The 15,734-nt window shown below is 43.6% G+C and overlaps 1 protein-coding gene across 4 annotated transcripts in view; it reads right to left on the bottom strand.

Moving 5' to 3' along the window:
• Tnrc6b (trinucleotide repeat containing adaptor 6B) overlaps window positions 1-15,734 on the bottom strand; it is a 234,678-nt gene that overhangs the window by 41,221 nt on the left and 177,723 nt on the right. For 2 of the 4 annotated variants that reach the window (XM_036208071.1, XM_036208074.1), the window contains exons 7-9: window positions 8,861-9,205; window positions 4,273-6,612; window positions 2,067-2,225 (exon numbers count right to left, since the gene is read on the bottom strand). In XM_036208071.1, coding sequence (XP_036063964.1) covers window positions 2,067-2,225; window positions 4,273-6,612; window positions 8,861-9,205 — 2,844 coding nt within the window. The remainder of the gene's footprint in view (window positions 1-2,066; window positions 2,226-4,272; window positions 6,613-8,860; window positions 9,206-15,734) is intronic. The other 2 variants (XM_036208072.1, XM_036208075.1) reach the window with 1 other exon arrangement.

The raw sequence follows: 15,734 nt of genomic DNA, 5'->3' as shown, positions 1-15,734 counted from the left end.
CAGTGCTTGGGAGCTCTGAGTTCCAGGCCACACTGAGCTACATAGTGAGACCTTGTACAAAAAACCAAAAACTTAAAAAAATACAAAGTGGGGTCACTGAGTAAAGACGCTTGCCACCAAGCCTGACAACCTGACTGATTTTGTTCCCTGTAATCTGAATGTTTTTTTAAAAGTGAGAATCAACTCCACAAAAATGTCCTCTGACCTCCAACTAACCTACACATGCAAGCGCACACACTTGCACATACACACACGTGTACATACACGTGTACACACACACACACACACACACACACACACACACACACACACACACACACACACACACTTTTATAAGAGTGGGTCTCAGGCTATAGCTCAGTGGTAGGGCACTTGCCTAGCTCTAGGCCCTGAATTAATACTCAACAGAAAAGCATATGATTTTGTTGCTGTTTCGAGAGAGGTTTTCTCTGTGTAGCCTTGGCTGTCCTGGAACTCACTTTGTAGACCAGGCTCACTTGGAACTCATTGAGATCCACTTGCCTCTGCCTCCCGAGTACTGGGATTAAAGGCGTGTGCCACCATCATCTGGCTAAGCATCTGATTTTTAATCATAAGACTTAGTATCAAATATAAGGCATTTTTGGCTGTGGAAGAGCATACCTCATCACTCTCAGCTGAATGGTTTGTTCTTTCCTCTGAGCATTAGACATTCAAATCACCCAGAGGAAGGACATGAGCTACAATTACAAATGACACTGATCAACAGAACATATTACAGGGTACGGGAGGGAAAATGATGGATTTGTGGTAGAGGAGAGGTGGTTCTGAAGCTGGTAAAGGCCCATAAAAATCCTACAGTCCTGCTAAACAATCTGTGTCAGGCCTCATAAGCAATCTGGATCTACTTCAAGTTAACAAGATCCTATTTCCCATGATAACACAACTGACTTCACAATGGAAATCATGAGAACGAGGTCTTCAGATTTCTCCAGAAGTCTACGAAGTGGAATGGATCAAGACTTTTAAAAGATAACAGAGCCCCATAGGCATGGTTGTGAACTCGATTAAATCTAATATATTCCTCAAAGAGTTCTGAGTTTCATGGGATATACTTCATCTTTTTTCTTATCTAAAGTTTTGAGCATTCCATAAAATTTCATTATTTAACCAAAAACCTTAACCCTTAAGTCTACTATACAGTAGATGTTGCAACATGTTTACGAAAAGTTACAGTCAAGTAGAAATGTACACTTGATAGTAAATTCTCATTTTAATCAAAGAATAGTTTGTAGATTATAGTGACTACAAATTGCCAGTTACAACAAGTGTAGCTTATTCTTCATTTAAAAACTTGAAGACATCTCTGTCAGATAAAAAATACCAACAAACCAAAAAAACCAAATAAACAACCCCCCACCTAAAATTCTCTTATGTGAGTACATGACTGAGAAATCATGTCTTAATTATATGAATTTTAAAAAAAAGAGAGAGAGAGAGAAATCAAGTAGTTACAATGAACATATTTATATTTCTGGGTAAAAATGCACAATATCCAAACTACAGTTCTAGATACTAAATCCAGTTTGTTTCTTTTTCCTTACATTCATTTATTGTTTGTGGGTCATGTGCATGTATGTTGTCAAAGAACAACTTGCTTAAGTTGGTCTCTTCTACATGTGAGGACGGTGCTTGAGGAGTCTGCATTGTTCTTGTTGTTGCTGCTGTTGTTATATTTTATTTTTTGAGACAGGGTCTCAGCATGAACCCTGGCTGTGCTAGGACTCACTATGTAGACCAAGCTGGCCTTGAATTCACTCATAGAAACCAACCTGCCTGCTTCTGCCTTCTGAGTGTGCCACCATGCCTGGACATTCATTTGCTTTTAAATCAATAATATAAATGACTTTTTAGCTCACTGTAAACATCTGAACACATGTCAGAAACATTCACTACCATTGCTGCTATTTAATGTTTCAGGTTATGAACTGCATCAGCTCAGCACTTTCAATAAAACAGCACTCACCAGAGTGCCTTATTTCCTAGTTAACAAGGAATTCCTCAAATTCAAAACCAAGTCTACTTACTGGGTTTCATGGCATTGGGAGCGCTGGCAGGTGTGTTTCCCCAGCCTGTGGTCGATGCTCCTGCATCATCCATTTCACCCCACCCAGGACTGCTTTCATTTGGCTCACCCCAGGCTGAGGTCCCGTTATCTGGAGCTGGTGGTGTGCTTTTGCTCCAGACTGTAAGAAAGAAATGTGTGTCTCTAAGGATCCAGTGAATACTTAACATCCAGTGGAGGTGAAGTGGGGAAAACACAGTTATATTATCTTGGCAGAAACAAATTCAACCTTCATGGAAGGCATCTGGCAAAGTCACTTTTCAAAGGCCCAATGTAGATGACTTCTGACCCAGTAACTCCATTGCCAGGAAACTGTACCCTAGATATATGTACTAAAGTGACTGTATCGACTTCTAGAAAAATTGGAAGCAAGTTAAACATCAGAAGGAGATAGGTTATATCAAGTGTGGGTAAAGTGCAACTTATATATCTACCAGAGGGGACAGGTTAGACAAATATTGGGCCTATAAAATGAAAACTACATATGAAACAATTTGGAGAAAGAACTATATGTGTTACAAAAAGCTTAAACATAGGACATAGCTACAGGAATATTGCCTGCCTACCAGAGAAAGGCCCTGGGATTCCAGTCTCAGGATTCCTGCCTTTCCCCCCACCAAAAAGCAAGTTGAACACTACAGAAATATAATGCCTTCCCTGTTTAAAAAAATTAAGGCTTAGGTATATTTGTAATAGATAAGAGCAAGATTTATGAATGAAAACAAATTCTAAGAGAGTACAGTGAGAAACCCAAGAGGCTAAGATTCTCTCATTTATTATCTTTTACTTTCCTGTACAGTTTGAACAGGTTTTCTACGTGAACAGGAAAATTTAAACCATTAGCAAGTGTGATTCTAGATAAGATGTTAAAGAGTAATCTTTTTATTTCTGTCCTCATTTTTTAAGAATTCTATTTTATTAATTTTTTATGTGCACTGGTGTTTTGCCTGCATGTATCTCTGTGTGAGGATGTCAGATCCCCTGGAACTGGAGTTACAGACAGTTGTGAGTTACCATATTGGTACTGGGAATTGAAGCTGGATCCTTTGGAAGAGCAGCCAGTGCTCTTCTTACCCACTAAGCCATCTCTCCAGCCTTCTTCTTTTTTTAATTCTTAAAAAAGGAGCTAGTTAAAAACAGTCACTTTGAATGATAATTAGTGTTACTAATTACATTTACTTTAAAAACTAGGTTTACTTTGAATACTGGGAAAATTAACATTATGATTAATTTTTAACTAAAAACAAAAACAAACAACCTTGCAAAGCGGATTTTCTAAATTGGTGAGTCTTTTACAGGGACATTCAGGCCAAACTGAGAATAGAATTAAGAGTTGTTGGAACAGTTTACTATCTGACTGTCCCGAGATCATTCTACAGCCAACCATTAAGTCACTTGGAAGGAAGTGGGAATGTAGCTTAGGGTACAGTGCTTGTTTAGCATGTACAATCTCGGGGTTTAAGCCCCAACACCAGAAAATGAATACATTTGGAGCCATCAACTGTCCAGATGCCAGCTGTGATATGGCACTGTGATGGCTTCTGGAAGAGCGTCACAGGATACTCTCCTTGGCTGGGGGAAAGAAGCACAGAGGGGGGGTTCATAGGTAGAGCCAGGAAGTAAAGAGAGTGGGTCGTTGCTTTAAACTTTGAGTAGTTTTTTTTTTTCTTCCCAAAAAATAAGCTGTTTGGTGGTTGTTGTTTTTAAATCACGCAGACCAATATAACTTCAGAAAAATAATTATGAGGTTCTAGCCAGGTGGTGGTGGTATATGCTTTAATCCAACACTCAGGAGGCAGAGGCAGGCGGATCTGTGAGTTCGAGGCCAGCCTGGTCTACAGAGTGAGTTCCAGAACAGCCAAGGCTACACAGAGAAACCCTATCTTGAAAAACTAATAGTAATAATAATAATAATAATAATAATAATAATAATAATAATAGGGACCCAGAGTATCATCATCTTTCCCTTGTACCAAGAAAGACCACTGTAACATACTGGAGCAGATGCCATCTCTAGTGCTCTACAGGAAGAGGTTCTCAGAACAACGAAGCTGGAACTGGAGAAACAATCCCCAGAGTAAGTTCAATGACGCACCTTAACAGATACAGCTTGGACTAGGATTTCTTTTCTTTACTCAAACCTATGATAGAGAAGAGTGGGTACCTACCTGATGCTGATTTTCCGGTCATTGGGGTAGGCAGGTTTGGTTCACGAGGCGGTGGGCCCCCTTGGGAATTCTTATCCCATAGGTTCACATTCTTGTAGTTATAACTGTTAGGGTCTCCCCAAGCTGAAGTGCCATCATCAATGTCCATTTTTCGGCTAATTGACTGTGGGGATGGCTCCTCCCAACCACTGGGTTCATCATCCTTAGGGGTTGCAGGCTGAGGCCCACTGCTCCAGTTGGAATTGGAAGGTCGAACACTGCCTGGAGGTGGTGGGGGCGGGCCTCCCCATGAACCAGAAGCCTCTGGCTGTGGCGGAGGTGGCTGCTGCTGCTGTTGGTGTTGTTTATTCCAGGAACTGGGCTGTCTCCCCGTCTCACTCCACGCAGGGGATCTTTTGCAATCTTCCCAGCCACCTTTTGAAGCTAGGTTTGCATTCCCACCGTTACCCCAAGTTCCGATTTCATTCTGCCCTCCTTCACCCCACCCAGATACAGGCTTATTTGCAGAACTTTCCCAATTGTTATTTTTCACTTGATCCACCTCCTCGCCCCAACCATTCTTCCCAGAAGTCCATCCTTGGTTGGGCTGGCGCCCACCTCCCCACCCCTGATCCTTGCAGGAACTCTCATTCCAAGAGGAAGGTGTCTTGTCATCTGCTCGTCCTCCTCCCCAGTTAGAAGAGTTGTTGTTCTTATAGTCATTCCAGCCTCCTGTGCTCTTGGGGTCCTTCCACTCGGTCGAGGCTGAGAGCTCCCCCCATCCAGACTTCATTTGATTGCTTTGGCTGGGTGCATCTCCCCAGCCCCCTGAGTTCTTGGTCTGTGTGGCAGTGCTCTCCCACCCCTCAGTTCCTTTATCAGATTTCCCCTCAGGCCTTGGCACCTCTTCAATATCCCACACTGTGTCCTGCTTAATTTGAGTTTGACCCCAGCCAGTGTTTGAGAGCACCCTGGGATCCAAATCAGTTCTGCTCAAAAGAGTCTGCAAGACAGCCTGGCAATCAGGATGTGCGGGCCTGTACGACCGCCGGCCAGAATTATGACTGTCGCTACTTCCTGCTTTGTGGTTGCTTCCAGTGCTTTGACCTCCAACTTCACTTCCTGCGGAGCTGGAAGACCGTCCCCAACAGGGAGCCTGGGCATTGCCGTGGTTTTCAGGGAGGGGGTGGCCCTTCTGATTGTCCCATGCTCCAGTGCTAGAATTTGGTTGGTTTGGACCACTCCATTCTCCAATTTTCAACTCATCAGACCCAGTCGGCTGTTTCCATTCTCCCTGAGAGACCCCAGATGCCATTTTGTTCCCTTCACCCCATTTGCTGTCATTAGAGTCCTGAGGGCCAAAGTTCCAGGACCCACCCGTAGACCTGTTATTGTTGTCCCAAGAGTCAGTTTTTGACCCAGTTGATTTTGGAACAGAAGCTCCTTTCCAGGAGTCCTCTCTGTCTTTTCCATTGTTCCCATTATTTCCAGAATTGCTTTGTCCAGAGACTGTGTCAGTTCCAGAAGGCCCCCTAGCTGCACCCCAAGACCCAACACTCCCAGTCTTTCGATCTCCAGTGCTTTGTGAAGGGGCATCAGTGCTCCTGGAGGTGTTCCCCAAGCCCATCCCAAAGGGCATTCCCTTGTTTTCCATGGGGTTTGGTGAACTTAAGTTCAAGGAGTTAGTGTTTCCATTTTTTGGTCCATCAGTGTTATGAATTTGAGCCTGTTCTCTGCCAGAGACAACAAAATTAACACCCGCATTTTCCATCTTTGACTGCTGTTCCCTGGATGCCTGACCTACTGTGCTCACTTGTGCACCGGAATTACTATTTTCTGTTTCCAACGCCCCTTTCCTAGAAGTTCCTTCTTGGACCAACGCTGGCCAGGCAGATGGGTTGCTATTTGGGTTAAAGTTGCTGAAGCCAGAGCCAGGTCCAATTCGATCTTGACCACTCACATTCCTCCAATTTCCTAGTCCATTGTTGCTGTCTGAAGTAGAGTTGGAAGATTGAACAGATTTAGCCTTAGGGTCAGACTTCCAGACCCCAAGATTACATTCGTTCCCGGAACTTGCAGACTGGCACTGGCTCCCTTTGCCTTTGTTACTAGTGGTGCTTCCTGGCAGAGTGCTCTTCTCGGAGCCAGGGTTCGAGGCACTGTTGCTATCGGCGGTGTTTTCGGAAGAAGATTCAGTGTCTTTGCTGGCAATACAAGGCCACTCTTCCATGTCAGACCCGTCTACAATCACCTTGTCCCAGACGTGAATTGGGTTGGGGGAGGCGCCGTTGTTGGAGGAGGCTCCCGCGCCCCAAGTGGAATTTGCATAATTTGAAGCAGCAGCACCTCCAAGGGTTGACTCTGGGAAAGAGATCATCTGTCAGCCATAGCTGCATACATCATTATCAATACCTGGAGTTCTGACTGCCCCAGGAGAGCTCGCTGCATCTCTCCTAAACTGGCTTGTCTACCTGGTCCATCTTCCTGTGTGATTTAACACCGCGTCTAGAGTCAACCCTTATGTAGGTGTGTGTGCTTATGTGAGTATGCCATGGTGCCAGTGTGGAGGTCCGAGGACCAATTTGCTGGGATTGGTTTTCTCTTTCTACCACGTGGGTGCTAGGGACTGAACTCAGGTTATCAGGTCTTTATACGCTGAGCTATGAGAACAAGCTGGAGTTTCCCTGTCATTGGCTACTACTGCTATATGTAACAAGTCCATACCAGCTCTCAAAGATACTAGCTACTTGCTACTCCTGCTGACACAGAAAGTCCTTCTTACATCCTGAGAGAATGTAACAGACCTCAGGCATGCTGTGTTTCTTCAATCTATCCTAACACTTGTGGCTGGAGTGGTTTTTCTAAAACCCCTTTGGTTCTATCATTGCTCTCTGAGAGCTTCCAACAATTCCTTAATGCACAGAAAAGTAAAACCCCTTGGTTGGCTTTATGAAGATGTTCTAAGGCCGACTACTCTTCCCAGCTGCATCCTTTACAACTTTCCCCAAAGATGCCTACAGCCCGTGAACACATCCTCTGAACCTGGCACCCCCCGCTCTAGGCGGGGACCTACTGGTTTTTCCTCCCAAACCCACACAGTGAGATTTATCCATCTGTATGGCCATGCTTCAAGTGCCGCTCCGTCTATGGAGCCACTTCCGAGCTTGTCACCTGAGAAATCATTTTTCTCCAGCAAGAGCCATTTTCCTCTGTGTGGTGTCCTGTTTACATCCTTCCTTTCCCACATTGGTCTTTTCATGAGAGCCTATCTTGCAAATGTGTGAATTCCACACAGTGGCCTGTGCATTCTGCTCTATAAGCCTCTGTTGAATGATGACTGTCCCTGAGCTGGCTGTCGAGATACAGGACTATGGATCAGATAGGTTCAGGCTCCCAAGTATATTAATCTGACAAATCAGTACTGCTCAGCACATACTTCAGTAGAAGTACTGTATCTAGTAGGGTGGGGAAAAATAATGTTTTTAATGAATTTTTTCTCAACTTATTTCTACATTAACCAAGCAATTTTCAATTAATATGAATTAAAAATAATATTACATAAATTATATATTAGCTGGATGGTGGTAGTGTATGCCTTTGATCCTAGCACTTGGGAGGCAGAGGCAGGTGGATCTTTGAGTTTGGTCCACAAAGCGAATTCCAGGACAGCCAGAGAAACCTTGTCACAAATATACATATACATCTATACACATTAAAATGAGGAAGCACAGAATCTTAACACCTTCAGACTGTGCTGGTCTTGCCTGTGCTTAATGATATTCAAAGTCTAGGGTTTTTTTCTTCAAAGTTTGTTTTTAAAAGTACCTTTGTTTACTTATCTGTATGCATGCTATGATGCACATATGAAGGTCAGAGGGCAACTGTGGGGAGTTAGTTCTTTCTTTCCACGATGTGGGCAGGACCTGAAGATGGAACTTAAGGCCATCGAGCTTGGTGGCCACCATCTTTACCTGCTGAGCTCTCTCCCTGAAGCTCAAGCTCTAAAATTTAATATAACCTATAAAAGGCACATTAATTTTTTTGAAATGGACTGGAAACTCTTTGCTGTTACTAATGTAATACTTATTTAGAAACTCTTGGTGGCACATGCTCTCATAAAGCTGAGGCAGGAGGATCATGAGTCTGACACCAACCTAAGTTATATCAGAGATCCTGTTTCAAAAGACAGACTTCTAATGGAACTCTTCAGGGAAAGATCTCTCATGTCTATATTACAGTGTCTTAAAGCTCAAAACCCACGGTTCTGAAACTAAACATTGATTTAGAAGAAAAAAAACCAAACCCTAGTTAAAAACTACAGAATGATATTATCTGGTGCTCCCTCTAGATTCTATACTTAGAAAAAGCCCCATGTAAGTCTCACTTCCTGAACACAGCCGAAGGACTACAGAACCTAGGAGGTAAAGCATGGTGCTGTTATCCTTTCATGCCAGAACACCACACAACCCAGCTTCAGAGAACTGCTTGTGCGCATTTCTTGCTGGGATCCTTCCCCCCATCTTCTGTATAACCCTAACTCTCTATACTAACAATGGTGTTGTGGAACCGCTCTCGGAGGTCAACAATGGCCACCCCACTAGGTGCTCACCCGGTGCAGTCCCACTCTCGCTCTGCAGCAGCGTTCCTGTCACTTGTGCGTTGTTGTTTGGGTTTGCTCCAGGTGCTGTGCAGGGAGGAGGCCCTGCCCCACCCCCGAGGAGCATGCAGGACGGTGGAGGGGGCTGCCCACGTTTTAGTAACACTTTGTGGTCCTGCTGGCAACGGAATCGCGGTGGCACCTCCCGAGGCATGTAGCGGGCGGCGCTTGGCGGTGGTCCGTTCGGCACTGCCACCCTTTTGGCATTGTTGCCACCATTGACTGGTGGCGATGGAGAGCTGCCAATTGGGCTGGCGGCCGTTGGTTGGCTTAAACTTGGTTTCGTCACTTCGGGCACTGAAAGACAGGAGTTGGGAAAGTCTTTGAAATTAAATGTATTTTTCTAAAGTCTGCTTTTAAGAAAACTCACTTGAGACCATTCTAGTAAGGCAAACCTTTCGCTCTGTTCCCAAATCCCCGCCAGGATGTTCACTTCACTAGGGTAGCAGTGGTGGCAGCAGACGACAGTAACCAAGAATCAAAAACAGCACATTCTATCACTTCAGTGGGGAATAAAGCAACCACCACTCATGTCACCAAATCCTGGGAGGTAGAAACGGTTGTGCCCATGTCCTCAGGAGCCAAGGGACCTCCCTTCCTCCAATTTCTTAAGGAAAAAAATTATGTAATTTACTTAAACTCTGTGCGCACATGCCATGGTAAGCATGCGGAACCCAAAGGAAAACCTGAGGGAGATAAGTTTTTCTTTCTATCATGTGGGTCCCGGGGCTGGCTTGGCAGCAACTCCCTGAACTACCTTATAGACAATCACCCCACTTCTTTGAAGAACTCTGTGAACTTTTCTGACGTCCCTGGCTAGGCAAGTGGAGCACGCTTTACCCGTGTTCCTGCAACACAGTGAATTACATTTGAAGTTGCTACTTAGAGACTGCTCTCTCACTGGCCACAGTCTCTCAAGAACAGAATCCATCATTCATTTTCCTCCCTGTGAGACAGGCACCTTCAGAGGACTACAGACAAGTGACTTTTGGTTCCTACAGCCACCTGGATTATTGGTGACTGTTTACGTAACAGGAACATTAGGAATCTTTTAGCTTTTATTTTAATTTTAGCTTTTTCCTTGATACAAACTGTCAAACAGCATAGAAATGTGCACAGCAACCATGAAATTACTACACCCTGCTAGACCTTGGTGGCTCCTACTTCAACCTTGCCTACAGAGGTTCCGAGCTCTGCACCTCCTGTCTCTATCCCAGCAAAAGACCATAACTCTGTATTTCTCCTTCTTTTATACATACATACATACATATATATATATACATATATATATATAAAAATTCAAGTACTTATTCTTGAACAATAGTTTTAAATACTTTCCTGAAAAAAAGGACATCCACTTCTCCCAAGAAAATCTGCCCAGCACACAGAGTCTGGCAGAGCTACAGAAATAACCTGAGGCCCAAATCCCTGCCAACCAGCTCTGGTAGCAGGACTGCTTTGACTGCTGAAATGATGCTGGGCCAGCATGTTGCCATTTAGCTGGCTCCTTTATGAGGAGAGAGATACATCATCAGAAAACAGGGGCCCAGACTAGCCACCACTGAACATTACTGAATACTGTGAATGACAGGAGAAAAGAACAGTTGGCTGAAGTAAGTTCCAGGCAACTCATATGTCTATTCTTAGCCAATCACAAGACAGTACTGGCCTCCCAGTAAAAAGGTGCTGGCTGTAATGTGATGAACAGAATAAAAACTTAAACCAGTCATTGTCTAATATTAACATAGCGCCCTCTGCAAAACCTACAGCAAATGATGGACGAATAACTGTTAAATGAAATATTTGTTTCTGGAATATTCCACATGCCATACTAAGCTTCATTTCTCTTATGAGAATAAAGCTAGGTGGATTCTTCCCAGCTGGCTTGTGAGGCTGCTCTTCTACAAATGGATTAGGATCTCTATTCTAGTTAACTAGGTTACTCACATATCTTAACTCGGTAAAGAAGACAATGACAGAGCAGCCTCAGGTGAGAAGGGTCTGACTAACATTATAGTATACACAGTTGCTTGAACCCAAAACCCTAGTGGGTGTTGCACATTGTACGAAAATCCTTGTACAACCCTCTTGCGGCATTTCCCCTCAATCACACCAAAGACAGGACAGATGTGATAATGAGAACACAGTTCCATCACTTTTCCTCTGACATGGTGCTGTCTCTGGAGCCCATTTGCTGAAAATTCCAGGACTTAGAAAAGCTAACTATGCTGAAGGGCATGGCCAGATTTTTCTTCTTTTTTTTCAAGACAGGGTTTCTCTTGAAACAGCCTTGGCTGTCCTGGAACACGCTTTGTAGATCAGTCTGGCCTCGAACTCACAGAGATCATCCTGCCTCTGCTTCCTGAGTGCTGAAATTAAAGGTGTGTGCCACCACAGCTTGGCTGATTTTTTTTCCCTTTATTACATTTCTTTATGAACTTTAAACAAACAAGGGACAGCAAGATGGCTTAGTGGGTAGGGGTACTTGCAACCAAGCCTAAAATATCTGGAACCCAAATGCTGGAATGAGAGAGATGACCACTGTAAATTGTCCTCTGACTGCACATATAAACATAGCAAATAACTTATTTACTATGCTTGCATGAAACATAGTGTGAAGCATTTTAAAAACAAGCAAAATCCTTGACATCTACTGGAGGAACTGCTAGACAGGAGCAGACACATTTTTACAGACTGCCCAAGTTCAAAGACATCGGAATTAGTGTACCTCTGGAGTGTCAGATGTCAGACAGAGCACCAACCCTGAGTGGCTGCCTGTCAGGTTTCTCTTCTCAATGTCAAATGATTTGTAGGCTGAAGCATAAACAGTTCTAAAATGAGCTATTCTTGCCACTGAACCAGGTTTATTTGGTGCTGGGGTTCAAATGCCTCAAGGTCTCAGTTTCTTTGCCAGAGAAAGGCTTTAGGGGCTGAGGTGGCTACCTAGCTCTACTCTGTCAGTTTCACCAAAACAACAACCAGACCAAAGTCTATGTTTCAAATACAGTATCTGTCTTAGAAGACATAAAACACTGTAGAATACTGTGTCCTATTTTCTAATTTCTACTCATGTACTTTAACAACTACATACTCTATTGACTGAATCATCCCCTTCCTACTCTCTTAACTTATACCATTCTCTTCTTTTGCAGTTTTAGCTTCTAATTGTCCTCGTTTCTAAAAGCATCAGCAAGGTGCCATGTTTGAACCTGGCAAGCTTCTGAATTGTATATTTGCAAAACAGATCCAACAAGTGCACAGAACCAATACAAGCTACCACTTCCTTCATCTTAATGGGACCAAACACACACACACACACCCCATCTAGAAATGTTTGTAAAAGGGCGAGGGATATAGTTCTGTGGTGAGCAAGAGACTCTAGTTCAATCCCCAGTAAAACAAAAGCAAAATTAAAACTAAACAAACAAGAACAATTAAAGCCATAGAAAATATACTATTTTAGGTTAACAATTCAAAATCTCAAAGACTGACCCATGCACAGGTGACTAACCCACCCCGTGGGATTCTCAGTGACCTCCATCACTCTCTCTATGTCTTCACTTTCCACTCACACACACTGGCTTCTGCACCCAACATCTTCCTCCAGTCACCAGTCTCTTCACTGCCAGTCTAGAGGGCACTGGGCACTGGTCGTCATGCCTGCAGCTCCTGACTACTGGTGCTTTTGAATTTACTGTGGGTAGCTCTTCAATTCTTCCTCATTTTCCTGTGGGATCCTCCATACTGTGGAGCAAGGGTTAAACAGTAGATATTTAGCCTTCACTGGGCATGAGGTTTTCGCTTTAGCAACTCAAGTGTGTACTAGAAGAGAGGAGCAACCATAGACTGTGTACTTCAATAAGAAGACTTCATTCAAGGACAGTGAGCCAGGAACTGAGTATTCTCACAGAAACTGTTCTTTGAAACAACTGAAGACTATAAAGAACTCTTTTTACTTACAAGCAGTATAAAAATAAGCAGCAGGTCAGATTTGGCATGTAGGACACAGTAGCAGCCCCTTTTAATTATAATTCCAAAATGACAGCTAGTTTGGCCATTAGCTATGGGTGCATGTATAGACACATACTCATTCACTTTGGAATTTTGAAGCAGGGCTTTATTCTGCAGCTCTATTCAGACCAGCCTCCAGTTCATGACGATCTTCCTGCCTCAGGCTCTCAAGTCTGGGTGGGATAACAGGTACAAGTCACCACACCAAGCACTGAGTTTACATCTCTAAGTTTTTTTTTTTAAATTACATATATTTATTTGTGTGTGTGTGTGTGTGTGTGTGTGTGTGTGTGTGTGTGTGCCTGCCACATTTAAGTCGCTGTGGGAGTGACCTGAGGACACTTGCAGTAGTCAATTGTCTCCCATAATGAACAGGTCGGTACTTCTTACACTGAGCTGTTGGAGAACAAACTCTCTTCCAGAGAGGCTTTAATTATCACTGTGTAATTGTTTCCTAAACCATTATCTCCAACTTAGGTCTCTTTTATCCTCTCTGCTCCCCTCAAACTTGCTCCCCAGCCCTAAGTTCCATTATCTCCTAGCACAGTGACGTAGTCACCAAACATCCAATACACATACCATTCCCTAGAAGCCCAAAGCTGAACTCTGCTTCCCTCCTCTTTATCACCACTGCTTCATCATCCAGACACTGTCCATCCTCATCCCTCCCACATGAGAATTTGGCTCTCACTTACCGAGTTCTTGTTTTGTAACAGCTCATATTCACTCATCTTAGAAACAGCTAATTCCCCATCTCTCTCTCTCTCTCTCTCTCTCTCTCTCTCTCTCTCTCTCTCTCTCATCTATCCCCCTCCCTCCCTCCCTATTTGAGTTTTTTTTTCTTTCTTTTCCAGAGCTGAGGATCGAACCCAGGGCCTTGTGCTTGCTAGGCAAGCGCTCTACCCCTGAGCTAAATCCCCAGCCCCACCTATCTATTTGTGTGTGCATAATATTTGTGTGTGAGAGATAAAGCAGGTGAGTAGTGATACAAAACATATGTAGAGGTCAGAGGATAATTTCTGAGAGTTTGTTTTCTTCTATGAACCCAGGGGTTGAACCTGATCATCAGGCTTGAATGGCAAACACTTTTACCCAGTGATTCACCCCACTGGTCCTCATTCCATTTCTAATCAAATGCTCCCACCTATTTGAACACACAAGTGTCTCTATGGTGTGGGGGCCTTGCAGATAAGGCTATCTGAGCAATTGCTACACACTCACTATAATATGCTTCTTGCAATCAACTCAGAACCCACAACCCCAGCAGTCATTATGGAAATACTTCCTTCAGATGTGTGCCAATGGGGGATGGGGCAAAATTATGATTTAGAGCTTCGAACCAGTATTTAAAGACTGATCCACTGAGCTGGAAGCTTCCCCCCACTTCTTTGACTCAACCTTGGCACTTCTGGGGTCAAAATAAGCCTCACTGGGGGAAAAAAAGCAGGTATTTACTGTAGACATGTTCAATTCTAGCCACCAGAGCCCTACCTGAGGGTCCTCAGTTAGGAAGACATGGGAGCTAAACAACCCCATATATTTAAATCTGCCTGAAGTGATAAATTCCTGGTCAATCTGACCCATGGTCCATGGAAACTTTCTTCCAAACTGATGTCTACAGACCTGCAATTCCCACTCTGAATACTTTCCAGCAGCTAAAGGTCATGCTAGTTTTTAGAAACCAGTCACTTCATTCCATACTGATAGCTCTCATTAAGGTAATCATCATCCTATCGCCCCTTTAACAAGGCTAAATTGTCACGGCCAAATTCTGCCGCTATGTCGTTTGTGTAACTGGGCTTTTAACCCTAGCCTTACCCCTTTCCCTGTTAAACTGTTTTGCTTCTGTCTAATATCCATAAAAGAGAATCTAAATTTTGGCCTAAGTGCTTTTTCTTCTTTTTGGCTGAGTAGGCACAGCTAGCCCATGTCGTCAGAGAACTAATTGAAACCCCTGTGCTACTCTCCTCTCTGGGGTTCTCGCCACACTGTTTTTAATGGTGGGAGATAAAGGAAGAATATACAGCCAACCCACTGGTTTTCTGAAATACAGCAAAGTCTTACTTCAGTCCTTGTACAACCCAAGCCTTGGCACCAACAGTCTTTTCTTTTTTCTTTGCTGGGGAAAGAGTAGATTCAGAGTTAAGGGCAGATCGCTTAAGATGATAACCGTCACAGGAACCAGAAATGTCAGCTCAGGAAAAGAATGAGGTGCAGAGTGCCCAACAAAGAAAAGACTTTATCATGAAACGGAACAAACCTAGCAAGGCTGCTGAGTCTGATACACCTCAAATGGAAATAGAAATATATGTATGTACGTATATATATGCCTTTTTAAAACCTCCTGTCTTCTCCCTGGCTCTAACAATTAAATCCCTTGGATACCCAAGCTAGGTTCTCACCTCCCTTTAGGATTATCTGACTTGATTTTCTGACTGAGAGGGTAAGAAGATGAAGCAGACAGGGAATTACGTTTCATCTACATTTAGGATGAAGAAAGACCAAGTAGAAGGAGTGCACAGGAAGGAGAGCTCCATTTTTAAGACTTTGGCAGAAGAGAGAACAGTGTGTGTGTGAACAGACCTAGCACTGCTCTTACCATTTGGAGAGAGAATGCCTAGTGGACTTTGTTTTCTATAGAATAGAAGCAGAAGCTGGCTTAAGTGGCCAGGCTTAGGAACCCAAGTCCTACTGTATTCTTATGTTCTACCAACATAGCCTGGCTTGCGAAGAAAATACTAATTTTCTCACCTGATGCCCACTGTAAGGTCCTTTAATAGGCCAGCATCACACGCCTGTAATGCCAGCACTCTGG

This window comes from Onychomys torridus, chromosome 16, assembly GCF_903995425.1.
Source record: "Onychomys torridus chromosome 16, mOncTor1.1, whole genome shotgun sequence".
In the NCBI taxonomy this organism is placed as follows: Eukaryota; Metazoa; Chordata; class Mammalia; order Rodentia; family Cricetidae; genus Onychomys; species Onychomys torridus.
This window is presented reverse-complemented; position numbering and strand designations above follow the sequence as displayed.